This window comes from Pinus tabuliformis, chromosome X (assembly GCF_031772625.1).
Source record: "Pinus tabuliformis cultivar Carrire ecotype Pingquan chromosome X, CPIR1, whole genome shotgun sequence".
In the NCBI taxonomy this organism is placed as follows: Eukaryota; Viridiplantae; Streptophyta; class Pinopsida; order Pinales; family Pinaceae; genus Pinus; species Pinus tabuliformis.
The window spans coordinates 876,470,821-876,498,712 of NC_142308.1; the positions used below are offsets into that span (position 1 = coordinate 876,470,821).

Consider the following 27,892-nt stretch of genomic DNA (forward strand, 5'->3'; position numbering starts at 1 on the left):
AAAACTCATATGATGCCAAAGGGCCATAAAAATAAATAAAGAAAAGAATGGATTAATGATAATAACAACACTTATAAATAGGGTAACAAATAAACAAAATTTATAAAAAAACAAAAAATGATAAATAAAAGAATAATGAAAAGGGAAAAGGAAAAGAACAATAAAAATAAAAAACGAAATAAAAAGAAATTAGAGAAGTTTTAAGAGGAAACAAGTCTTGAAGTAAGGGCAGGAATTCAGTTCTTGTTGATGTTCCAACCATAATCTCTATTTAGATTGCTCATTTGTTTCTCAATGTCAAAAACTTCCTTGAACATTATAGATTGCTCAGTTGTTTCTCAATGTCAAAAGCTTCCTTGAACATTCTATCATGGTAGTGATCAAGTTTGGCAAGGACCTTGGAATTCTCAATGCAAATAAAGTGTTTAGTTTTCTCAAAAGTGCTTAACTAAAGCTGAAGAATGTGACTGACTATGTTTGACGTCAGCCTTGTATTCCTAAATTCCCAACTCAGTGAAGCAGTCAATTTTACCCACATAGAATGCTCCACAAGAGCATGAGATTAAGTAAATAACTTTCGGTTAAAAAAGAGGTATTATTCTTTCTTAAAATGTACAATTATAAAAAATTACATATTGAAAATATATAATTTTCTAAAAAACCATTATATCTCAATAATTTTTTATTATAACAGTTAATAATTTAAATGTATTTTTATTCCAATTTAAAATTGTTTTTATTAACTGAATTTATGGAATTTTGAATTAATAATTTTTATACAAAAAGTGTCTGAACAATACATTTTATAACTTCTCACAACAATCCCTTACTTAACCCATACCTCCTCCTAAGCAACCCATACCTCATACCTCCTCCTAAGCATACTTGTGAGCCCTTACTTAACACATACCTCCTAAGCATACTTGTGAGCAATTGCATTAGGCGACAATCCCTTAACCCATACCTCCTCCTAAGTGATCTATCGATTTTCTTGACAGTGCTCCAAAAAATTCCCATTTAAACAACGGCCCCTCACATAATAGCCCTGAAAATAAAATCGACTTCCTCGACTTCATATGACGCTGTTTAGCTAGCACTCTAGATTTTTGGTCTGAAAAAGCTACTAGCAACACCTCATTACCACCAACCAATAATTAACAATTTTTTCACTTGCAGCGGGATTAATCTGTTCTTATCAGTCGCACGGAGCTTGTGTTTTATTCTACTGTATTTGAGAAGTGAATGGTAATTAAGTTGGTGTAACATGAATTCTTGCGAAATTTCGAAACATATGATATTATTATCTCATGACTCGACATGACACGAACGCGAGCATTTGCATGCCCATCTCCCAAAAAACACAGAAGCAGGCTGCAAGGAAACAACGCACTGCTGCTCCTGTAATCCATTGCCATGGCACTGGCGTCGACCTTGTCTTATTGCTCTCGTGCACCTCTCGCACATGAAGTTTTTGGCCGCCATGGCTTTCTTACCCATTTTTCCTCATCTCTTTCATTCCCCAATTCGATACAATGGACAGGAAGTAAAAGAAGAAGAAGGACAAGTGTTTGTGTAAATTCGAATTCACAACTGATTGCGATGGACTCTGCTCGAATCAAAGTCGTGGGAATCGGCGGAGGAGGAAACAATGCTGTCAATCGAATGATTCGAGGCGGACTCCAGGTATTTTTCTTCGCTCAGACCACCGCCTTTCTATGTGCGTTTTTAGTGGTATGATTCCATTGGAATTGACCCAGGGATCTCCTGGCCAAATCCCATTTTGTGAATGCTTAAAATAATTTCAACTGTTACGGTTTACCCACGTCATAACCCACATTTCCCCTTTAACCATAAATTCAGATTGCCGTCCTTCACATGGATTTAACGGCCGATTTTCATCGTCACTTGTAAAGACACAATAAATTTGTGGCTGAAGTTTATGAGCAGTCACCAACAGCAATAGCTGCGAGTTTTCAAGGTTCAACAGTTCAAAACTTTACTATTGAGTTTAACAACCCCAGTGATTGAATTGTTCAGCATTAATGAACTATTGGAAATTCATCCTGAAGGCAAAGTTCAAACCGGGCTGTCATAGAAAGATGAATAATTTCATATAACTATACGCCTGCATAAATGTCACAAATGCTTGATTGATATTGCCATCAATGAATAAAGGTTTTATCTTTTTGTTTAGATTTTTAACATTAATTCTTTGAAGTTGCTGAATACGTTAAACTTTGGGAAAACCGCACTAAACAACCTTTATCAATCTAAAACATAATCCTATATGGCCCTTTATAAAAAGCAAGTTATGAGATTATCAACTATGAAAGCTAATGAGATCTTGCTTTGTTCAAAGAAACAAGAGTTTAAGTTTTAGAGAATTTGTTATTATCTGGAGCAAAGTCAGGTATAAGTGGCGCAATTCAGTGATTGAAGGCTGTTATGGAAAATATTGCAGAGACGAGTGAATATATTTCCATTGGGTTGGTTGTTAACCCAAGACAGAGCACAGATCCAAAATGCTCTTTTTGCTTTTAAAATTTAGTTTCAATTAGAAAATGCAAGCGATCTGGAAAAATAATTGAGAATGGAACATGTAGTGATGTTTAGAAATCTTTCTATTGATTTGCTAGTAGGTGGTTTGGAAGAGAGATTGTCTAGCGGCTACGATTTCTGAAAGATCTCCACACCTAGAAACACATACTACCTTGCTTAATTCAAATGTTACCTTACTCAATTCAAATGACCATAATAATCTTCTCTATTAAAATGTAACTATCTACTTGGAACAATTAGAAAGTAAACTTAGGCAGCTGATTGAATTTACAAGAATTGATCTAATGACTATCAATAACATAAATGCAAATTCGATAATCACATTCTGAACCCAAGATATGTGGGAGGGAGGGGAGAGAAGAGTAGAGATCTTAACTATTTCAAGAAAGATATACAAGCATGATACCTACTTGGGGCTGTTGATAATTTCCTTGCTCAAGGAGGAGTTTCTCTTCGCTGATTCCTGGTTGCCCTCAATCCTCTTAAGATTGCAATGTTCCTCGCCTAGATCTGAGCAAAGTAGATGGTTATTGCATAAAAACCCTCAAAACTCTTTATGGATGGGGTTGTGACAACATAAATTTACCACGGATCAAGGTATTTTTTTGTTGGCTTGACCCATAGAGGATTTGAACCTTGAATCTCATGGTTTACATAATACTTCATAACACAGTGATTGCCAATTGAGCTACCCCCCGTGGGCACAAATTGTTCATCAAACTGTTGAGAAATCTAGGGCATTGAGATTAAGTGATTTCTCTTATATTGATAACTGCGTATGAATGCTTTTTACTTCTTAGATTAGGACCTTCTTTTACTTATGTTATTATAGTGTTATTCTTCATCAAACAACTACCAATGCATAAACCATAACGAGACAAGAGACACAAAATATAGGCTATTAGCCAAGGCCAAAACCTCTCCCACTTGAGAGGAAAACCCGAACAAATTCTTTTTCTTATAGAGACTCCAATTGACGAATACACCAAGACCCTTGACCTATCTGCCACTCCAAGACCAAGACACAAATTCCCTTTTACTGTTTCTCTTTGTACCCAAGTCAACACTTGATTCAACTGCTTGCCTTCTATGTACTTCGGCTATACTTCAGATTTTCGGTCCTTGGTTCATCACTACGCTCCTTGTCTCTATTTCAGAAACCCTAGCATACGTGCTTGACCAACTTTGACCCTTTATCTTCCTCGTTCTAGAAGGAGACTTTCTTCCTTCAACTCGACTACCTTTTGGCTTGACTTCTTCTTGAATTTGGTTGCCTTAGAGGTCTGCAATATTTTCGGCCTTTCCTGAAGCAAATGATCCTTCTCTACTTCGCACGTGTGACAATGAAACAACCCTGAAACAAACCTGAAACACCTTCGCTCTTCCTTCCTTCTTCTCGCTGGCTATGAGGCTCTCTTCTGGATGATTCTCGCACTTCCTACTGAAAACCTCCTCTTCATCGAAATTCTGTCTCTAAAATGAAGCCGAGCTGCCCTATTTATAGTTGTTGCACATGATAATAAGCCGACTTGACAGTGAGTTAGGCCGACATGACTTTTGGAGAGGTTTCATCACTTTATTTAAAGCCGACTTGCTAGGAGATGCTTGTGCTTGTCTTGGAGGGTCTTTTGACTCTTTTAAAGATTTGTACAAATATGTAACATGCCCACGAAGGGTCCTTCATACATGACATTGACTCAAGTTGAATTTTATGACTAGATGACAAAACCTAAAGGCTCACAAGGGAAGCCATAACTAAAAATAAAATTCCTTGCTCATGAAACCCATGAGACAAGCATTACAATAATAATTTTATTTTTCTTCCTTACATCAAGTACATAAAATCACTATTACACATGTCATTATGAAGACTGAACCTAGTTACACTTTTCAACACTCCCTATTAACTAGGGAGGTATTCATACTGGTACTTTGGTCATTCTCAATCTGAAGAATTCTCATAAGAAGAGTCGGATTGGTAACCTATCTGTTTAGCATCATATCAACCAACATTGTAACATAGTAAGGCCTTGACTAACAACTCTATCTCTCCACGAGATTTGAGCTCAATGCTAGCGAGACCAATGATGTATAGACACCCTCATCATTTTCTCTCTTGGAACATACCCCACCCAGGTTCTCAGGGTGTGTTCCACTAGGACTATTCTTATCTTGGATTCCCAGTCCAAAAAGAATATTGGTCCTCTACGACTACTCTTATCTTGGAAGCCCTAACTCATCCTCAAAGAGTATCAGATGCTTGATGTTTATCCAATCCTCCATTATGTCTTCCCAAGTGAAGACAAGAATGATGTGTCTATCTCTCCCTCTTAATTAGGGAGGACATATCTATTCCAATAAAGGAATCTACTCATTCCTATGGAAGGAATGTACCTAAGCTCCTTCTTGGCTTAGGAATTTTGCTTCTAAGTAAGAAACTTGTTTCCAGGCTCCCTCTTAATTAGGGACCTACAACAGCTCCTTAGGTGGAGATGATGGGACAACCAGGCTGCTTGAAGATCTCCTCCTCACGATGTCATGAACTTCTTTTCGTTATTTAGGAGCCTTCATATTTGGGACTTCTTCATAGGGCACAAACCATTCATCACTTTCATCCATGAGTCAGTCAAGTCATCATTGGAAAGTGATCCATCAGTTCGTATCTGGCCTTCCTTCATGCCATGTTTCTGGCATCGATGGTGGAAGATATCCATAGATCTCCCCTCGGCAACCCTGCATAAGCCCATCCAGATATTTGCTCAAAAATAAGAAATGAACACTTAAATCAAAATTACCTTTGTGATGGTCTTTCACCTTGACATCTTCTAGTTCGCATCAACATCCTGCATACATATCGACACATCTCCCAAAGATATATATATATATATATATATATATATTGTCAAGGGTCTCTTTCTTCTTCAGACTCCATCTGAGTCTTCATATCTTTCATGGAGATATCCTAGTCAGATCTCTTGGTCTTTGGACGTTGATTGCCTTTTCCATGGCTTGCATATCCCATGATCTCGTCCTTTCTTTCTTCACACATTTCATTCCCAGGAATTTCCAATTAGAATTTCCTTTAATTGTTGTCAACCACCTCATATTATATATTAGGACATGTTATTTTGATTTCATCTAGTGAATGTGTGACCCATGCATTGCTGCATCCCTTTGAAGGAGGAGATCGTTTTTCTTTTGATCATGCTCTCAAGATAGAGCATTGATCCATGTTACCTGCAACCACATGACATGACTTTACAATATCGAATACAAGCATACATACCTCATTTTTATTTATGTCATCCAGACTTCCTTCAACAGCTTCCTTGATTGAAAAGAGCTTCAATCCCTTGATCTGCTTCATCTTTTATGTCATCATACCATCATCCCATGAATTCCACAAGTTTGGAATTCTTGATGAAACACTTGCTTCCCCTCTTGATCGGTGAACCTTTCAATGAAGATTCCATCAGAGAATCTTGAGGATCTAGAGTATCCCCATCCAACAGATGTTTCCTTTTGACTAATGTATGATGAGCTTTGTCCCAGATGACTTTTTTTCTCTCCATAAGTGCCACTTATGTTTTCCAATAAGGTTCCCAAGAGCTATATCCTTTAGAGTTGAATGCCATAGATTTCAATTTCAACCATCTTTCATGCTTCTCTATGATGATGTCCCGAGCTCTTGCTTTCAATGCTTCTATGATGCCATGATGCATCCCATCATTTTTCTTAGTGAATCATAATAGCCATATCTTACAACAAAAGAATTAGGAACTTGAAAAGAACTTAAGTGAGGAAGACTATCTCAGTGATAGTAGAGGTCTCTTACTTCCTCTTTCTTGGACTTTTTCTTCTCAGCTTCCTCCACTTCTTCGGTGATATGGGCTTCTTCTCTTCCTCTTTTGTTATTGCCCTTCTTGATCTTAGGATAATCTCTTTTGTAGTGTCCATATTCTTGACACCCATAGCATTGAATCTTAGCCATGTCCTTTTTCTTTTTCTGAGAACCAAACTTCCCAAATTTTTCCTTTCTTCTTGTCATTGTAGCATAAGCTTGATTTTGCTTACCTGCTCCCACATCAGATTTGGCCTTTAGTCTAGATTCTTCAATCCCACACAGAGACCATAGATCCTGGAATGGAGTAGCTTCTTTCTTCCCATAAATACTTGACGTAAAGTTATCCCACTCCTCCGTTAGTGCATTTAGTACAACTGTAGTCATTTTTCTATCAGACATGACTTCTCCCAGATCTTGAAGTTGATCCCTGATTTCAGATATCCTCATAAAGTATGAGGCTATTCCATCTCCCCTTGATGTCTTCAGCTTGTAGAGTTCTCACCTTAACGAGATGACTTCTCCAACAGTGCTTACATAATACAACTCTACCAGTTTGTCATAGATTTCTTTTGAAGTTTCGAGTTTTGATACATATGGGATCAGGGGATCCTTGATGGATTCTATGAGAATCCTTTGAGCCCTAAATTCCCCTTTCATATACTTTGCAAGAGCTTGAGCATCTTCCTTTCTTGGTTTAGTTATAGATCCATTGACATGTCCCATAACCTCATTTTCAATGAGATTCAGATTTGTCCTTTTCTTCCATGCAAGATAGTTTGAACTTTGAAGCCCCAACCAATTTGTGGCTTTCCTTGCAAAAATACATTTTGACAGATTCAGATGTGGACATAAATATACTTACTTGATAGGATGCTCCTTCTCCTTGCTGCTTCCTTGATGTTGATGATGATATAGAGAATAGAAAACTTCTCCTTGAAGAAGATAGTTTTTTTCAATAATGATCCTTGATCTCACAGAGAGGGAGATCCTTTGGACCATTTGATGGTGGAGTCGTTGTTGATGAAGATCAATGATGACTTCTTGATGATGTATTCAATGGTAAGAATCTTGTTTCAACGAGAGAGAGATTGCCTTAGAGCCTTGATGATAACATCTTTTGATCTAGCTTCCTTTGGATAAATAGTCTTCAAGATACTTCAACTTCAAAATGATTGAGAGCAGATCCCAGGAATGCTTCTTTGATTGATCTAGGGTTTTTACTTTCTTCAAGATGATGATATAATCTTGATCTTGAAGTGCTTCTTCTTGGATGAATAAACTTCAAGCTTACCTTGATTCGTAGATCTCTTCAACTTGAGTAGATGTAGGGTCTTGGTCTTCCTTTCTTGATGATGATCCCAAGACTTCTTTTGGTGTAGATTTCTTCTTTGATCTAGGGTTATGATGCTTCCTTTGTAGATCTTGACTTCAAGATGATCTTCGCTTTGATGCCTTCCTCGAGATTTGATCCTTGAGTGTCCCTTGATAAGATGCCCTTCCTTGACTTAGTCACCTTAGCTCTGATACCATGTTGAGAAATCTAGGGCATCGAGATTAAGTGATTTCTCTTCTATTGATAACTGCTTGTGAATGCTTTTTACTTCTTAGATTAGGATCTTCTTTTACTTATGTTATTATAATGTTATTCTTCATCAAACAACTACCAATGCATAAACCATAAAGAGACAAGAGACACAAAATATAGGCTATCAACTAGGGCCAAAATCTCTCCCACTTGAGAGGAAAACCTGAACAAATTCTTCTTCTTATAGGGACTCCAATTGACAAATACCAAGACCAAGACCCTTGACCTATTTGCCACTCCAAGACCAAGACACAAGTTCCATTTCACTGTTTCTCTTTTATACCCAAGTCAACACTTGATTCAACTGTTTGTCTTCTTTGTACTTTAGCTATACTTTAGATTTTTGGTCCTTGGTTCAGCACTGCACTCCTTGTCTCTATTTCAGAAACCCTAGCACATGTGTTTGACCAACTTTGACCCTTTATCTTCCTCGCTCTAGAAGGAGACTTTCTTCCTTAAGCTTAGCTACCTTTTGGATTGACTTCTTCCTGAATTCGGTTGCCTTAGAGGTTTGCAATATTTTCGGCCTTTCCTGAAGCAGATGATCCCTCTCTACTTCGCACGTGTGACAGTAAAACAACCCTGAAACAGACTTGAAACATCTTCACTCTTCCTTCCTTCTTCTCGCTGGCTATGAGGCTTTCTTCTGGATGATGCTCGCTCTTCCTATTGCAGATTTCCTCTTCACCGAAATTTTGTCTCTGAAATGAAGCCGAACTGCCCTATTTACAGTTGTTGCTCATGATAATAAGCCGACTTGACAGTGAGTTAGGCCGACGTGACTTTTGGAGAGGTTTCATCACTTTATTTAAATCGGACTTGCTAGGAGATGCTTGTGCTTGTTTTGGAGGGTCTTGACTCTTTTAAAGATTTAGACAAATATGTAACATGCCCAAGAAGGGTCCTTCATACATGACATTGACTCAAGTTGACTCTTATGACTAGATGACAAAACCTAAAGGCTCACAATGGGAGCCATAACTAAAAATAAAATTCCTTACTCATGAAACCCATGAGACAAGCATTACAATAATATTTTTTTCTTCTTCTTTACATCAATTACATAAAATCACTATTACACATGTCATTATGAAGACCGAATCTAGTTACAGTTTTCAACACAAACCACTCCAACTAAGATTCTTTGACTTCAAGGTGCTTTCTATCTTCCCTTCACTTCCTATTTATATGGGAGAAAGGTGGTTTTGTGAGAATGATTTTCTTGGCAAGGGTTGAATGGGAGCCATATAAGCAGCACCAGTATATTCACTCCACTTTGAATTGGAAAATCATGATTTTTTTTTTACTTTTCCTCATGTTTAGGCTTGATCGTGGCTTTTTAGTTGTTAAAAGCAATCATCATCTTGATTGTGGGTTTAGTGAAGGAAACTTGTGATGGATAAGGAAACCAAGATTTTGTGAAGAAAAAAAGTGGATTTAGTGAAATAAATCTATGATCAAGAAGGAAACCAGGGTTTTTTAATGAAAAAATGCTTTGGTAATAAGCCATTATTAGTTAAGGGTTTCATAAATGATCTGAGTCACTGGCTTGGATGAGGAAAAAGTAGTGTAAATTGCTGATTACCTAACTTGGTACATGTTGACCAAATTAGTATGGTAATAGATGCTCCTTAATGTGTGAGTTTAGTAGGGAAATGGATGGGAAAAATACATAATACAATTGCCTTCAAGCTAAGTCACATGACATAATGACATGGGACACAGAGGACATGAAAATACAAGTATCCGACACGTGACACAAGGACATTTGAAACAAGACATGGAGGACACACAGACACACATATAACAAATTAATGAATTACAAAAAAAAAGTGAAATACAGTGAATGATTCAATTTAGAAAATAAAACATTTGCATGATGATGATATAGATTCAATCATACAACTAGTGCATATAGCCAAAATTGCACCGAGTGCAATTCATCTCTGAACCAAAAATACATCGACAAAGAGGCTCATAGATTTAAAAAAAAAGTCATGCTACAACAAAAACTAGTACTACATATCATGAAAATCATTGCCAATATTGGGATCCTCATCATCAATATCACCCTCTATGCATTAAAAATAAGATAGAAAAAGCTTAACATGTCAAATCGAGATTTTGTTTGAGTGATGAGTACATTTTTACTAGGGTCATGACAGAGGAGTTCAACAATCACTACGACCAACATCGAGGTATATAGAGGGCTTGGTGCTCTTGATTAAATGCTAGTTCCATACCCTCATACATGACAAATTCAAATGGAAACTCAATCCCCTAAATCACCTAAAAACTGTTAAGTCCATTGGATTTTGAGTGGGATCTAAAATTCTACTTTCTCCATATGAACCAATGAGGTTGGAACAAATTTTACTTTAAGAATTTAACATTATTGTTAATTAAATAACATTAGTAGGGCTTGGACATTTCCACTTCCCAACAGTTGGAATCCCTTTTAACATTGCTCAATCGCCCTTAGTTGCACTCCAAAACCTCTGAGAGCTTCAAACTTGTGATTGAATTGCATGAGAATGAGGCAAAAAATTGATAATGAGAGGCCGTGGGCTACTTTTTCACTGAACACGTGTCCAAATTGTAGGACACGAGTAGGGCTCTTGTTTGACACGAGTTTGACTCAAACTCGTGTCTTGCAAGTAGGACATGAGTCAAAACTGTTGAATTTTTTTAGCTATGGTCGGTCATCATAATTTATTCTAGTCCTCAAAATATAAAGAAAAATGATAAATATGAACTGAATTTCAAGTCAGCTTCAAAAGGAGGGAAATAAATTTTTGAAATGAAATTTTTGTGACCAAAAGCTTCAAGTTGGTCTACCCCTTTGACACACTTATTCAAGCTCATTAAGACACTATATAAAGGCTATTTCGTCCTCCTCTTCCACACCAATTTTTGATCACTTTTTCACATACATATTAGACTTCTGTTCATGTGAAGGAGAATAGATTGAGTTTATGGCTAGATCGAGTTTATGGGAAAAATGAATCTCTAACGCAAATCAAATTTCTGTGGCATACCAAATTTCTGAAGCTATTTATCTCTGTTTGTCTAGGGTTTTATTGCTGGCTAGTTTGACATTGTTTTGATTGGAAAAGATCAGATTGTATCTCTTGTTGAACTAAATAATTTTTCTAAGAAAAGGTTGTTGAGTTTTTCCCTAGAAGAGGGTTTTCCCAAGGTAAATATTTGTGTCTCTTGTTTGGCCGTCTCTTTATGATCCTACTGTCAATATTTATTTTATTGTTGATATCTTTTGTGTAATTGCTTAATGATGAATGTGAATACAAGAATGATTTAAGTTTTAACTAAGAAATCATGAGAAGTAATTATCAGATTAGAAGTTGTTGTCAAAATCAACATCGAATCAGAGCGAAGGTCAAAGAACAATCATTAAAGAGACTTGAAGCAACTAGTTTTTGGCTCTGGATTCCTAAGAAGTTTCATGGCTCCTTCACACCTTACAAAAATGACATGATCCTTGAAGTATTACGTCAAACCAAACATCAAAGTTCTGTTTGAGGGCAAAAAGGCTTCAGGGCTGATTGCAAGAAGATGAGAGGCCTTAGGGTTGACCTCAAGAGGGCCTTAAGGCTGATAATCAAGATAGAAACTGGGCAGACTAGGCTGCAGGCCTTGAAAGGGCCAAGAAATCTTAGATCCTAGTTAGTAGTCCAACAAAGTTATCTTGAGGAAGTTATTCTACTGTAAGAAAATTGTTGAGCATGCATTTAGTGCAAGACTGACCTCAAAGAAGTCCGATCAAAACCTGGAAGGATGGTAGAATCAGATCAAGATTTGAAGTTGTTGAGAATCAACAAGATTACTTATTGATTGTGGTGAAAGTACCTGCTTAAGCATATTGGACAAATCAGAGGTTCAAGAACTTGGACAAGGACCCAACTGGAAATAACATCTCTATTGCCAACAAAGTTTGATGAGTCATGATATTGAAGTCCTAATTACAAATTGATGAAGTTTGACCAAAATCTATAGGCATAAATCTTTTCTTAATATTCTAAGACTTGACCTGAGGTTGATCTCATTAAGGCCGCCAAGACAGACTTGTCTGGACTAGGGTTGCAGGGGAGCGAATTTCAGGAGGACGCTTCCTTGAAAAAAACTGCTCCTTGATTTTTCGGGAGTGAACTAGGGAGTGGCCGAGGATCATTCGCTCCCTGACAGCTCCCGTTCGCTTCGGGAGCGATTTTTTTAAGGTGGGAGCAGTCGCTTCCTCCTTAAAAAAATCGCTCCCTAGGGAGGGAGGGGAACAACCAAAAGAAATAAAAGGCCCTCCTCCCCTCCCATAATTCACCATTCGCACATTGAGAGAGCAAGAGAGGGATTTTGGAATTGGAGCTTGAGTTGAGGAGGAAGATTGAGAGAAAGATTGAGAGGAGCTTGAGGAGCTTGCAAGGGAGCTTGAGGAGCTTGCAAGGGAGATTGGAGCTTGAGATTGAAGGCCAAAGAGGTAGGATCTTGACTCTAATCTAGCATTTGTGTTTTTTATATGTTCATTGTTAAATGGAAATGTTCTCTTCTCTCTTTCCTATTCCCATTCCTCCATTTTATTGCAGGAAAGAAACTATAACTCCACCAAAGTTCAAAGAATCAAAGCTTCAAACATCATGGCTGTATGGCTTGGAATTCTCTTGATGTTGGTTTCTTTTTTTGTTATTATGGTGTTGTAGAGTAGAAGAAGGGTTGATCAATGTTATGCAACCGGCTCACAAAATAGAAGAAGAGATAGATCAACAACTTCAAAATAAGCCTCTTCGAGGGGGCAACCTCCTTTACATTACACAAATGAACAATTCTTGGATGATACAAATGACAAGACCTCCTTTCTATATATAAGAGTCTAAGGGGTCACAATATAATTAGAGCCGACATAACAATAATAATGTAAGGGTACGACAATAACAATAGTGGGCTTCTATGGGTCACAATAATAACAATATGGGGACTACATGGGTGCAACAATACAATAAGGGGGTTGCACTAATAACAATAAGGGGCTACACTAGTAGTATATGGACCTAACATGCCCCTCTCCTTAAAAAAGTGTTTTCCTCAACGCTTGAGTAGTTCTGGATGCTTCTGTACAAAATTTTCATCCTCCCATGTGAATCCACTTGATGGGATACTCTGAAATTAATCAATTTCGTCGCTGTCGGGTTCTTGTTTCTGTCATTGCTTCAGGTTCCACTATGATTTTTCCTTCCTAGTCAAGTTCCGACAATATTGTTTGAACTGGGAACTTGTCACCTATAACCTTCTTTAAGCATGAAACATGGAAAACTGGGTGCACTCGGGAAGATGCAGGAAGCTCCAATTTGTATGCCATAGTACCAATCTTTTGCAACACCTTGTAAGGACCATAGTACTTTGGTGATAATTTATTATCCTTCTTAGCTTGCTTGAGGGACATTTGTTTGTATGGTTGTAGCCAATGTTGCACGAAGCGGGAGCGAAGCGGAAGCGCGGAAGCGTCATTTTCCAAAAATCTAGGAAGCGAAGCGTCCGCGGAAGCGTCTGCTATATATATATATATTTTTATATTTTTTTGCATTTATACTCAAACCAAACATCCCAAATACCAAATTAATTGTAGAAGACATGAAAACATGCATATTTTTGCATAAATCAAGATAGATATGGCATCCATGATTCCATTGTAGTTACTAGTATGTACAACAATCATCTATATTCTAGCTATTACAAACATACATCAAATTTTTAAGCATATTATAAAACATAAAACATTTAAGCATATTATAAAACATAAAACATAGAGCATATTATGATTTATCTAGCAAGTGAGCAACTGTCAACATTTGTCATGTCCAAAATTCAAATAATAATGTTTACAAAATATGTCACTTGGTCACCGCCAAGCCAAAAAGGTTCAAAATTCAAATTCACAAGTCTACAAGTCTAATGAGTAATCTATGACAAAAAGAAGTAGATTGTGAATATATCTACTAATCTCTCCTCCTTCCACCATGAATAGAACGTGATGGCAGGCCTCCACGTGGTGGCAATGAAGAAGATGGTCCCTGTGTAAGTCGTGGCACTGGAACTGATGAAGAAGAACCCCCTGCCGTTGGTGTTGAACCATGGAACCTAGAAACCAAGGGACCAGATGGGGGTGGGGGTGGTGGCATATCAACACCCGTGTCATCATCCTAGAATCGCTCAAAAAATTCATGCAAAAAAAAAACACTAGTTAACAAAAAAATTAAAAACATGAATTAGAGAAATGCTTTATAAGGGAAAATTGGAAAATTCATACCACAATGGACATACCTGGATAAGAGAATCCTCTAATTGCTCTAGTCGCAACACTCCATCCTCCAAATTGGGCTCCTCTGGATTCTTGTCCCAAGTCAACAAGTCTTTATTAGACTTTGCATCTTCACAGTAATGGGACAACAATCGCAAGTTGTAATGAACATAAACCAAGCTCTCTGCCCGGTCTAAATTCAACCTGTTCCTTTTAACACTGTGGATGAAAGAATAAGAGCTCCAACACCTCTCTGCAGAAGAAGTGTTTACCACCTGTGATAGCACCCGCAATGCCAAACTCTGTAGAAGTGGAGTAGGCCCTCCATGCATGTTCCACCACTCAAGAGCAGAAAAATGCTCTCGATCTTGAATTGCATGCATGCTCCCAAATGGACCAGTGTTGCTCGTATAGTTGCTCACCTGTCTCCGTACCAATGCAGCCTCCTCATTATCAAGGATTAATCTACTCAATGCAGCCATATATTTTTCGTGAACCTCTTTATCTTGGTGTGGTTTTTTCCTGACTCCCCCCCCAGGTGCTGGTTTTGAAAGCCATGATGGATGATAGTATTTAGGTGTCAAAACATATGCTAATGCATGCAATGGAACATTTAGCATATCCCATCGTTTTTCCACCTCTTCACGAATATAATTGTACAAGGTGGTATCTCTAGGCTCAACAATGTCTTTAATCTGCCCCAACATGCTATCCATTTGCTCATACACCTCCCCAATTACTGGTCGATCTGAATCTGCAAACTTGATCATGTAATAAATTGGTTTGGTGAATTGCAAAACATATTTAACCTGTGACCAAAAGTAACTGTCAAGAACAGTGTCCTTGACTTCATTAGCACCATCTGTGTCAGTGTTAATTTCATCCCATGTTTTAGCACACACCAGATTAGTTAAAGCTTGTCTCACCCTCACTAGCCGCCTAAAGGTGAGGTAATAACTAGCAAATCTTGTCTTTGCAATTTTAAGCAATTGCAACTTGGAGTAAGTGCCATAGAAGTAGTTTACCCTTGTATGCCCTGTGATGAATTTAATGAGCTGCTTCCCTTTCCTGTAAACCTCAGCAATCCACCCACAATCTTTGTGTTTCACAATATCATGCATCAAAAGGTTCAATGTGTGAACCAGGCATCCAGACCAAAAGATGTGTGGATGAGTACGCTCAATAATTTTTCCTGCTAACTTACAATTTGCTGCATTATCTGTGATCACTTGAACCACATTATTCGGACCAACATCTTTGATTGATTTCAATAGGAGATCTGCAATGTTTGGTGCAGTTGCACTGATGGAGGAGTCATGAGATGCAATAAATACTGCACCACTAGAAGAAACACCAAGAACATTTATCAAATGTTGGTTTCTAATATTTGTCCACCCATCTGATACAATGGATACCCCAGAATCCACCCACTCATGTGTAAAACGTGTCAAAGCTCTTTGAACCTTAGCTTTTTCTCTTTCTAATAACACTGTTCTAGCTTTCTCATAGTTGGGGGCCTTGTATCCTTTTGGGGCTTCATTGATGGCCTTTACCATTTCATGCCAATAGGGAGAGCGAAGCACATTGAATGGTACACCGCAAGCACAAAGAAAACGGACTATCTTTCCATCCACATCATCCCTCCCAGCAACATTAAGGAAATCCCCTATTGTTTTTCTACCTCCAGAGGTTGCAAAAGTACCATGAGGAGATGGGCAACTACCAAATTTAGAGGTTGCACTTGATTCAGAATGAGTTTTTTGTTTCTTGTTTTTTCGTTGTGCAGCCATCTCTATTTTGATGTATTTTTGTCTTTGTTCACTTGAAATGTTTGGGCAAATGGTTACCCCCACAGAACCCTTTTTTTCATCACTGTCTAGCACCCCACAAAGATGCCTCCTCAGACGGGTATATGAACCCGTATATGGTTTTCCTCCATGACAACCATGAGGGCACATCCATTTGTAAGATCCACCACCCTTCCCCCCTTCAAGTTTGGTCACATAGTTCCACAAGGGATTCGATGTACCTTTCCCATCTTGTGCTTCAGTGTCCTCTTCAAGTTCATCCCCTTCCTCTTCAAACCCTTCCTCCTCATCATACATTGGGTCACTACTATTAGGACCAAGTTCATCCCCTTCCTCTTCCCCTCTATTCCTCACCCTTGCCATCATTAAAACCAATAGTGGAATGATACATAGAAGCCAAAAGAACACCATCTTGGAATATGGATATAGGTGGTGGACAACCTGTAAATAAAGGAGCAAGTAGAAACAATGGGAAAGAGTAGGAGAGGGAGGAGAAAAATACAATTTTTTTTTCAAAAAAACAAGGGAGTTTGGGGTTTGAACTTACCTCTTTAGCTCTTGTAGATGAAGTCCTCCAAGCTCTTGCTCCAAGCTCCTCCTCCTTCTCCTAGCTCCTCCTTCTTCACTCCTCCAAGCTCTCCTCTCTTCTCCTCTCCTTTCCTCTCTTCTCTTCTCCTCTCCTCTCTTCTCTTCTCCAACTCTCATAAACTCAAAGTGAGAAAATGAGAAGAGAATGGGGGCTTTATTCTTTTCTAAAGTCACCCTAAACTCACCCTAACCCACCCCCTCATGCTAGTTAAGTTAAATTTTAAAAGAAATAAAAAAAAAAATACGTTTAATTCGCTGCCTCCGCGGGTTGCGTGCGGGTTGCGCCTGGGTGGCGTGCGGGTGGCGTGCGCTTCCGGGCAGGTTGCGTGGCGCCACCCCTTGCCCGAATCGCCTCCCGAACCGCGATTCCGGGGGGCCGCAACCTCAAATGGCAGGAATCGTTTTTTTAACCCGGAATCGCGCCACCTCAAAAACGGAATCGCGCTTCCTGTGGGGATTCCGGATCGATTCCGTACGATTCGCGATTCTGCCTTTGGATCCGGGGGGGGGGGGCGATTCCTGCAACACTGGTTGTAGCTGTAAAAATACCCAGTCGCCTACATCAAAACTTCTTTCGCTGCGATGTTGATCTGCCTGTTGTTTCATTTGATTATGCGCCAAAGTGAGGTTATCCTTAAAGAGTTGGAGAACTTGTTGTTGATTCTTGATGTGATCTTCCATTGGTTGAACCTTAGAATTATGGTCCAAGACTTTTTGGAGATTTGGAGAAATAGATGATTTCGCTATTGAACCTGTAGTGAACATATTATGCCCCGTTGTTCTTTCTTTAGAAGCTTTGTCATGCTATTAGAGCTAATTATCTTTCCTGGTTTCCCTGCGATACCCCTTAATTCAACTTCCTTTCCTTCACAAAAAAATTTCAAGAAAAGTTCTTGAAAATTGAAAGCTATCGTCCCCAAAGATTGTAACCATTGGACTCCTAGTACAACATCAACACCACCCATTGGAATGGAAAGCATTGGACTATTCAAGACATATTCTCCCATGGATAGCTTGATATTATGGCACTTTCCAGAGCAATTTATGATTCCTCCATTTGCAACCATTACATGACACTAGTGCTGGATATAGGAAGCAATTCAATTCCTTGGCTATCTCACAATGAATAAAATTATGGGTACTACCCGAATCCATCAACACTATTACCTTTTTCTTCTTGATATGTCCTTCTATCTTGAGAGTTTGAGGAGCGGTAATTCCTGTCAACGCATTACAAGATATGGTCAGATTCATTTCTTCTTTCTCTGGGGTTGGTTTCTGATGTATATCCTCTTCTTTTGACATTTCTTGTTCCTTTTCTTCCTCCTCTTCTCCAGCTATGTAAATTAATTTCTTCTCATCACACTTATGACCTTTGGTGTATTTCTATCACAACTGTAGCAAAGCCCTTTTGCTCTTTTGTCCTCCAATTGTTGTGGTGTCAACCTTGTAGGATGTGGAATACTAGGAGCAACAACACTTCCATGTTTATAGTTGTGAATGGTAGACTTCCTTGTTGCCATAATTTTTCTTTCAACTTTTCTTGCCACCTTGAATGCCTTCTCCAATGAATCAGGTTTCCAAAGGCGAACCTCATGTTGGATGTTAACCTTTAAAGTTCTTATGAAGACTTCAATCCTATGCTTCTCTGGAATATCATTTACTTTTATATTCAATTTTTGGAAGTCTCAATATACTCTGCCATTGAACCCTTTTGTTTGAGATTTATCAATTGGGTAAAGAAGGTGTTGCTCTTTGTATCTTCATAATGTGCTATCATTTCCTCCGTGAAAATTGACCAGGTGACAAGTGGTTTACGAGAACAAAGCCCTCTATACCATTCAAATTGATTTGGTTCTAAATATAAAGATGCAATACGTACCTTTTGTGGCGGTTGCACATCATGTAGATAAAATATTGCTCCATTTGTAGTATCCAAGTTACTGGATCCTTGCCATCAAACTTCCTCATATCCATCTCTGGAATATGGTGGGTCTTCAATCCAACGTTAGATTCTATGAAATCATGATTAACATTTATTTTTTGTTCTCATCATGAGTTTCCTCTACTACCTTTTCGCCATTAGGAAGCCCTTTTTGTAGCAACTTTGCCCTACCTTCCTTCAAACCTTCCATGTCTTTCTTCAAATCTTCCATGTTGCCTTTAAATTTTGCTTCTAAACCATCGATCTTAGCTTCCATGCCATAGATAAAGACATTTATCTTAGCTTCGATCGCATTCTTCAAATCATCCATCCAATTTTGCTTACTAGATGTTTCTATTTTCTTGATTCGAGTCATTCTCTTTCTTGCTTTTAGGAGCTCTATATTGAAACGATTGTAACTTTGTAATTTCGGATCCCCAAGTTTTGAAATTTCGTCCTCTGGTAGCCCTATGAGTCCTCTTTCCGACCCCACAAGTCCGATCGAGATTGGATTTTCCAAGAAAGAGTTATGCCTAATCTCCCACAATGACTTGATTATAGACAGGTTCAGTAGAGCGGACTTGTACGAAGTGCCACGTGCCACTATTTCCACCTTCGGCCCTGAAAACGATACCCAGCAAAACTACAGTTCGTCCTCTTTTTGTCACTTGCGAAATTTGAATTTGATGCTTAGAGAGAGAGTTATGACGATTTTACCAAGGTCATCTGTTTGAGATGGAATTCGGGAACCTGCAAAAATCCTAACTTCCTTGGATCCTATCTCTGAAAATATAGTGAACCAAGATCTGAAATTTGTACATAAGGTTAAGTACGATTTCGTCTCAAATGGGTTTTAATTTCAGCTTCTGAAGTTTTGTAGAAAAAAAGTTATAGTGAAAATTCCACGATGACCTGTTTGAGATGGAATTCTGGAGCCTGCAAAAACCCTAACTTCCTCAGCTCATATCTCTGAAAATATAGCGAGACAAGATCTGAAATTCGGACACAAGGTTCAACAAGATTTCAGCTCAAATGGGTTTTAATTTTAGCTTCTGAAACTTTGTAGAAAAAAAGTTATAGTGAAAATGCCACGATGACCTATTTGAAGCAGCGAAACCCTAGAATCCAAAGCTTTGATACCAAATGTTATGCAACCAGCTCACAAAATAGAAGAAGAGATAGATCAACGACTTCAAAATAAGCCTCTTTGAGGGGGCAACCTCCTTTACATTACAAAAATGAACAATTCTTGGATGATACAAATGACAAGACCTCCTTTCTGTATATAGGAGTTTAAGGGGTAACAATATAATCAGAGCCGACATAACAATAATAATGTAAGGGCACAACAATAACAATAGTAGGCTTCTATGGGGCACAATAATAACAATATGGGGACAACATGGGCACAACAATATAATAAGGGGGTTGCACTAATAACAATAAGGGGCTACACTAGTAGTATAGGGATGTAACAGAGGGGAACAACCAAAATAAATAAAAGGCCCTCCTCCCCTCCCATAATTCACCATTTGCACATTGAGAGAGCAAGAGAGGGCTTTTGGAATTGGAGTTTGAGTTGAGGAGGAAGATTGAGAGGATTGCTTGGGAGCTTGTATAGCTTGCAAGGGAGATTGGAGCTTGAGATTGAAGGCCAAAGAGGTAGGATCTTGACTCTAATCTAGCATTTGTGTTTTATCTGTTCATTGTTAAATGGAAATGTTCTCCTCTCTTTCCCATTCCCATTCCTCCATTTTATTGCAGGAAAGAAATTATAACTCCACCAAAGTTCAAAGAATCAAAGCTTCAAACATCATGGCTGTATGGCTTGGCATTCTCTTGATGTTGGTTACTTTTTTTGTTATTATGGTGTTGTAGAGTAGAAGAAGGAGGGTTGATCACGATGAAGATGATGAAGAAGTGGGTAGTGGTGGATTTGAAAACCCTGGAGAGGAGTACCTTGGTGAGGAGGAAGAGAAGAGTGGAGATGAGGGCACAAAAATGAACACAAACCAAGCCCTATTGTGGAAATATGTTTCTAGGCCCGAAGTAGGGAAAGCAGGTGGAACCACTAAATTTACATGCCCCATCGCAAAAACACTTAAAAAGGTTCATACCCTTGTGCCGGAAAGCACCTCTGTGGGACAATGCCATGGGATGGAGGTAAACAAGTAGGAATCAAAACTTGTGTAAGTGTGACAACACAACAAAGAGCCAAATACATAAGGGAAGATGAGGAAGCCTAATATAAATGTAAGGATCAAAGGGTGACTTTGAACATGATAGCCCACAATCACATAGATAAAGAACTCCATCAACATCCTCCCATGGCAGTGGATATGGAAGCATAGGAATAAACATCCCTTTAAGGCGTAGAACCATATCAGATTTCCTTGACGAAGGGTGTAGGAATGATGTGGATTCAAAAAAATTCCGGTTTCTCTATGGATGTGGAATACCATTCAATGTTCTTCGCTCACCTTATTGGCATGAAATGGTTTCTGCCATTAATCAACAACAGACAACACCTACAATGCAGGGAGATAAAACAATAGACACAAAGATTTTTAGGTGGAAAACCCTCTCCGGGTCAAAAACCACTAAACGCTTCTCTAGTAATTGTCTTCTCTCTTTAAAAGAAATATTAATTACATCAAGATTTCAGCTACAACTGAGGGATGCGTCGACCCCTTAATTCACAAGCCACAACCTGTTGGACGCTACCAAACCCTAATATCCTACTACAACTAGAGGGACGTCCCAACGCCTTGTAGATCAGGCGACAACCTGATGAGTGCCCCAATACTCTGTTTACCAGCTGCTGTAGGAAAGGATGTTTCACTGCCCTGTTAGTTTATCATCTACAACTGAATTGACACCACAATGCCCTGTACAAGCCACAACTTGCCCTAGCACCACCCTGCCACCTTGAAGTGTTCTGAGGCCACAACCAGAAGGCGACTCCAATCACTCAAAAGAGTCCGTAGATCACATTTCACAATTTTCACACTGGATCCCTTGTACTCTGAATCAATGTAAAATAGTTGTAAGAAAGATGTGGAATAAATGTCGAATCTTGGTAGACACTGATCACTGTTCCCACAAATTGATCACTGCACAATGCTACACATCAAGCTATCACTGTTCAATTGCACATCACTATCACTACAAATCATTACACAACTGCTGGCTGTCACTGCATATCACTTCTCATGAATGAATAGTCATCAATGCACAACCATTGTCATCATCGTATCAGGCTGCACTTGATGCTACAACCATCTAGTACTTCTATCAAATAATGGCACAATCCAAGGTGCCTCAGGTCATCCCGATGACCTGCAATCAATGCTCTCAAACTTTGTACCTAGAGAGCTACTAGCATATATATAAGCTCATTGTTTGACTTGTCAAGCCATGCTATCCATCCTTCTCCAATAGGTTGTATAATTGGAGGATGTTCGCTTCACTGCTTGCTACCTTGCAAGATCACAAATATGTCATCGTACACAAATCCCTAGAAACCTTAGGTCATATAGGTGAAACCCTAGATCATACTAGAAATCCTAGGTTATACTAGAAGCCCTAGGTCAAGACCAACTCCCATAAATCAAGTCAAATGGTCAAGTGAAATATGTCAACTCAATGAAAGACGGTCATACATGTATATAGGTGTCAAATCAAACTTTGTCATCCAATGCTTAGGCATCAAAACAAATGTTTATTAGATGTATTCTTACAAAGTCAAGGTCAAGACAAAGGTGTCATTATACAAACCAAACCATTTCTAAGTCAGAGTAGTTGTGAGATGGCAAATCTATTCAAAGTCAAGGCAAACTGTTATGTTTTCATAAGAAATGTCATGTCTGTTATCACAGAGTTAGGATTAACAGTCGAGTTCCATGTACCAAGCTAATTGACACACACCAAGGATACATTACTCATCAAGTCAACACAAGGTCAATAATTAAGTTACCTTAGCATATATATCTGATCACTGTTATATCAAATCTGCTCTTAATGAGTCAAAGTTAGCGTGTCAATGTTCAGTCAAGTTGAGTTAATATGACGAATTAAGGCATCAAGTCAATTGATAACTACAAGGGAGTCAATGAACTCAAGTGAATGTGTGTCTAGATATCAAATCTACTCACAGTCAACAGTCATAAGTCAATTCAATGTTGAATGGCTTGTCAAAATAGATGTAAAGTCATTTCACTGTTACACGACACTATCAAGTCAATAGGTTATGTAAGTGTCAAGTCAAGGTCAACAAATGATGCTAATAATAATATGTTTCTTGCTGTCCTATCACTTATAATCATTGTATACTAACCAGACTCAAATATTTTATTGTAGCATGTACTGTCATCATGGTCTTGAGGATCATTATCACTTGAAAAGTCAAACATTGCTTCACAATCAATGCATCAAATTAAGATTAATGTTACAGGTTAAAGCAAGCAATAGTCAAAGTGTCAACTTGTTGTCCCATATTACAGTTAACAGCAAATGCATCTCTAAATTGTGGTGAGACTTATGGAGGTAATCCTGCTGTTGGAGGTCGAGATCTCCTAACAAGCCATCAAACAAGGAAAGCCCTCTCTTGTGCCATAACGCAGCTACTGTGGAAATACTAGCAGCAGGATATTTTCCGACACTTGGACACAAAACACAAGAAGAATGTGCCTTGAATAAGAGAAAAGAACTTCGCTGTCCTAGAGGGGGCCTTCCACAAACCAAAAATCCTGCCACAAAAACATGCAAGATTACCTTAAAAACACATACCTTCAGGGGCTGAGTTGGAGGAGAAATAGAGAGGCCAAAACGTAGAAGTACACCCAAAAAATTCGCTGCCCTAGTCTGCTACAGTAGGCTGAATATCACAGAAGAAGTCAACAAGATTTCAGAGCTAATATCATAAAGATATGTCATGTATAGTTTTATGCTTTAGGAAGATATATGAGATCTCTTTTTATAGAGTTGAGAGGGGCTTCTATAGTGAACGTTGGAGGAGACTTTTAGGGGTTTCATTAGGTACATATTTTTAGGATGTTTTAAACACTTTTTATTATTAATAAATTTAATTTAATTTAGTAATCATTATTTATTTGTTTGTTTAAATACTAAGGATTTTGTACACTAATCCTTTCTTGGTGTGTTTTGTAGGTGACACGTTGGTGCATGAAGTGAATGATTGATTTATTGTCTTCGGTTCTTGAAGTTATGTAACTTATACGTGGTGAGATTATGGTGATAAACAGTGAGGAGGTGTCATGTCACTACCCCTTGGTGTTTTAACCCATAAACTGGGGTCACCAGCTTCAATTGTGAATATCTCTCAAGACAAGAGGCCTCTTGGGGCGTACCACATATCAACAAAAACATCTTTTCGAGGAGAATCTAATGACATAGATCTCCGACCCAAACTCAATGATTTGAACTACCAAAAACCTTGACAAAGTCAGGGTACATCCTCAGTCTAGGGAACCCAAACCCTAGGACTTGGGTTTTCAACCATCCAACAATATAGCTGCCATCTTGATGTAATCCGATAATTACTAAGAAACGTTCATTAACCATTTGACATCAATCACTGGTGTTTTTGGTCAAAGTCAAACTTAGTCAACTCCATGGGTTGACATCAATGACAACACCGTCCAACACGGGAGGCCCATCTTCAAACATACAATCATAACAAGTGGGCGAGGGACCACATGGCTGGCTCAGGTGGCGAAGATAATGGCACATCGAGTTATCTGGTGGCTGTAAGGGGCTGCTGGCTAAGAGCCATCTAGGAGAAAATTTTCCTCCTATACATACTACCCACAGGTGGTGGGTAACATTTGGCTCCAACTGGGACATGATCTCTTAGAGAGGTGCGCACAACTACTTGAATGGGAGGTCATGAGAACACCAACAATCTCTTTGTAACACAGACCTATTACTTGCACATATAAAAAACTGTTAAAATTAGAAACTAGGGTCAAATTCCACCTTGGGACAACTCATATGATGGAGATGATTATTGCATTGGATTCTTTTTTTCGAGAGGTCCAATTTTGATATAAAGATCATCTCATTTGGACAAGCATAAGTAGAATTTTGAATTTATTCTCTCTCATGCACAAATTGTCAAGGTCGGCCTCAGTCAAATGTAGGCTCAAGAAGTGTCATGTCCCTTCTCAAATGTATTAGTCACGGGTTGTAGCTACACAATTTTGGCATCATTTTTGGCTTAGGAGGAGGACCCCACACACAGAACTTAGGAACTATAGGCAATTCGACTTTATTTCTGGTAGCTAGTGGAATGTGGGGGCCACCCACATGAATAATTCCAACTTCGCCAATGAATGAGTTGGAGGGAACCGAATTAGTGGAAGGAGTGGCCCACAAGAGGCTAAGGGGACCCAAAGTGATAAAAGAGGAAGGAGCTCTCATTTTCCAACATTCTGATCATTTGACAAACAAACTTACCTTTGTATGCTCTGCTGCTTAGTGAGTCTACCAGCTGTTTAGCCACGAGTCTTTCGTAGGGAAGATTCAACCTCTACTTCAGGGGACTATCCGTGCCCGCCCTAGGGAGGCTGTTCCACAAAGTTTGCAGGAGTTCCAGCATCGACATACATTTCATCCAACCACGCAGAGGAAGAGACTGCATACTTTCTGGGCAGCCAGAAACACGCATAAGAGGATTGAGCCAGTCGGGAGGTCCCTAGCTTGCTGGGAGTTCCGGGAGCAGGAATGGTAGTGGGCTGAGGACATTTCTCTGAGTTTTGCAGCGAGCCAGTCAGTGATTACAGCAGCACGCATTTCTTGGCAGAGGGACTGTGCAGAGGCCTCTGGCAGCAAATCCGTGGGGCTTAGGAGAGCAGCCATCTGGGCCAAGGATCATTCGGGGAGAAAGGAATCTGTTATCACAGGTGAACCCAGCACTTGAGGGGTGTTTCCAGGTGGATTAGCAGGCTGTTTCCTACAAATCAATTTGGCAAGTAGTAGTTGGAGAGGGGCTCCAAGGAGGCTGAAAATCCAAAGTCAAAACCAGAGAAATTCCCTTCTGGGTTTCTCTGGGTTTGGTCCAAGGAGTCTAAAGCTGAAAGGACATAATTTTTTGGGCGGTTTTTGGGCACATTCCAGCAGGTTGAAGTCAACAGAACAACAATTTTACTGGGACAACGCAGTACAAAGTGGTGCAGCAACTGAGCAGCCATCACCTCAGCTATTTCATCACTTGGGTTTGGTCCAACTTGTCCTTAAGACAAGCCCAAGTGCACCACTTCATTTATATTGTACCTATGCTCTTAGATTTTATAATATATGGCTTAACAGTTCTAGATTTACAATGTTTAATGGGTGTATAATGCATGCTTTTAGTTTTATGCTGATGCACTGTTTATTTGTTTGGAATATCACTTATATTCCTACTTAAGAACATTACAGTGGTATCAGAGCCTAGTTCTTAGCTCAGTTGTGGGGTTGGTTTCCTATGAGAGGAGAAGACAGGGAGGACATCACTTACCGAAGGCAGAGGTACAGGAGCAGAGAAAGGGAGCTAGAAATTACACCAGACATGAAAGAAAAAGGGAAAACAATGGCCGAAGAGGAGGAAATGGCAGAGCCCAAGAGAAGGGAGGAGATGGCTTTCGATAGCCTCTTGAGGGCTTTGAGGGACTTGGCCAAGGGGTAGAAAGACATGCTGGAGGAGATCAAATCACAGAACAGAGACAGGGCTACACCTAGAGGGTTTTTGTGTGGAGAAACTTCCGAGGCTTCTCAGCCTTTCGATCACCCCTCACCGGCATCACAACGCCCTTTAGTGAGTGTGCCCACTAGGGCTACACTTCCTTCTTTCGTGCCAATAGCACAAATCGAACCAGCAAGGGAGGAAGACACTCCTGAGATGGGGGACTACTTTAGAGAGTGGCAGACGATGGATGAAGATTTCAAAGAAGCCCTCTCCTTTAGAGATTACTGCAAGCTCAAGCAGTGTGAGAGGAACAAGGGCTACAGAGGACAAGGGACCCAAAACTGAGCTGCAGAGAACTATAGGGAGGGTGTATTTCCCTACATTTGATGGCACTGCCAAGTGCACAGCCAGGCTTGAGTTGAAAAGATGGAAACATACTTTCAACTCAATCGGATGACTGAGTAGGAAGCCATTAAGATGGCAACGCTGCACTTGGAGGGGGAAGCCCATGATTGGTGGTTTCACGGCCTGACCACTTTGGGGCATGCCCAGATAGTTTCTTATGAGGACTTCACTCGGAGGGTGGTGGAGCGATTTGATTAGAGGGATCTAGAGGCATCTTTCAGGGCGCTGACACAATTGCGCCAAACAGGCAACCCAGAGCAGTACTTCTCAGATTTCTTGCGTGTGTTAGTGATGGTCCCGGATCTGTCCGAGGCAAGGAGGGTATACACCTTCATTGAGGGCTTGCTTGAGCCTTTGCGTGGACTGGTGAAGTCACACAGACCCGCTATGCTGCGGGAAGCGGTGGTTTGTGCTAGAGATTTACAGGGGGCCATCCCCAAGACCAGAGCTTCATTTCCTGCACGGATCCCTTTTCCACAGAAAGGGCATGAGACTAGACACCCACCATTGAGGACCACACAGGGGAGGGGGCAGCTAGATGAGGAGACACGGAAGGACCTCCGGAGGAGGAAGCTGTGCTTCACATGCAGAGAGCCCTGAGCACCTGGTCATAGGTGCACAACGAGTAGAGCACATTACATTGAGGTCTTTTTTGACAGTGACCAAGAGGACGAGGTGGAGCAGGATTGTGGTGGGACAGATGGAGAGAGTCCAGGGGACAGAGGGCCACCACCACCACCTCCACAGGGAGGGGCATCTCTTGCCTCATCTGGAGGAGTCCTTGCTTCTTTATGCAGGATTCCTAAGTTTTTGACACTCAGGATCAGAGGTACAGTATAGGGACAGAGGGTGTCGGTACTGGTGGACAGTGGGGCTACCCACAACTTCATAGATGCACAACTGGTCTAGAGGAGGGGCCTCACCACAATAGAGTTTGAGGGGTTCTCCGTCCTAGTACCAGGTGACCGTACCATCTAGTGTACCAGATACGTGCCCTCCTTGACAGTGATTATGGGAAACTACTCGATGACGGACCACTTCTTTGTGGGCGATGTGCCAGACACCAATGTGGTGATGGGTGTCCAGTGGCTGTATTCCCTTGGGTGAGTCACGATAGATTGGAGGAAACTTGAGATGGAGTTCATGGGATCAGATGGAAAACTAGTGGTCTTGAGAGGCATGTAGTCT

The 27,892-nt window shown here is 39.7% G+C and overlaps 1 protein-coding gene across 1 annotated transcript in view; it reads left to right on the plus strand.

Annotated features, from left to right (window-relative positions):
* The first annotated feature begins 1,089 nt into the window (after window positions 1-1,089).
* LOC149142505 (cell division protein FtsZ homolog 1, chloroplastic-like) overlaps window positions 1,090-27,892 on the plus strand; it is a 130,688-nt gene continuing 103,885 nt past the window's right edge. Inside the window, exon 1 of the mRNA XM_089446983.1 lies at window positions 1,090-1,683. Within this exon, the coding sequence (XP_089303109.1) occupies window positions 1,414-1,683 (270 nt within the window). The 5' untranslated portion in view covers window positions 1,090-1,413. The remainder of the gene's footprint in view (window positions 1,684-27,892) is intronic.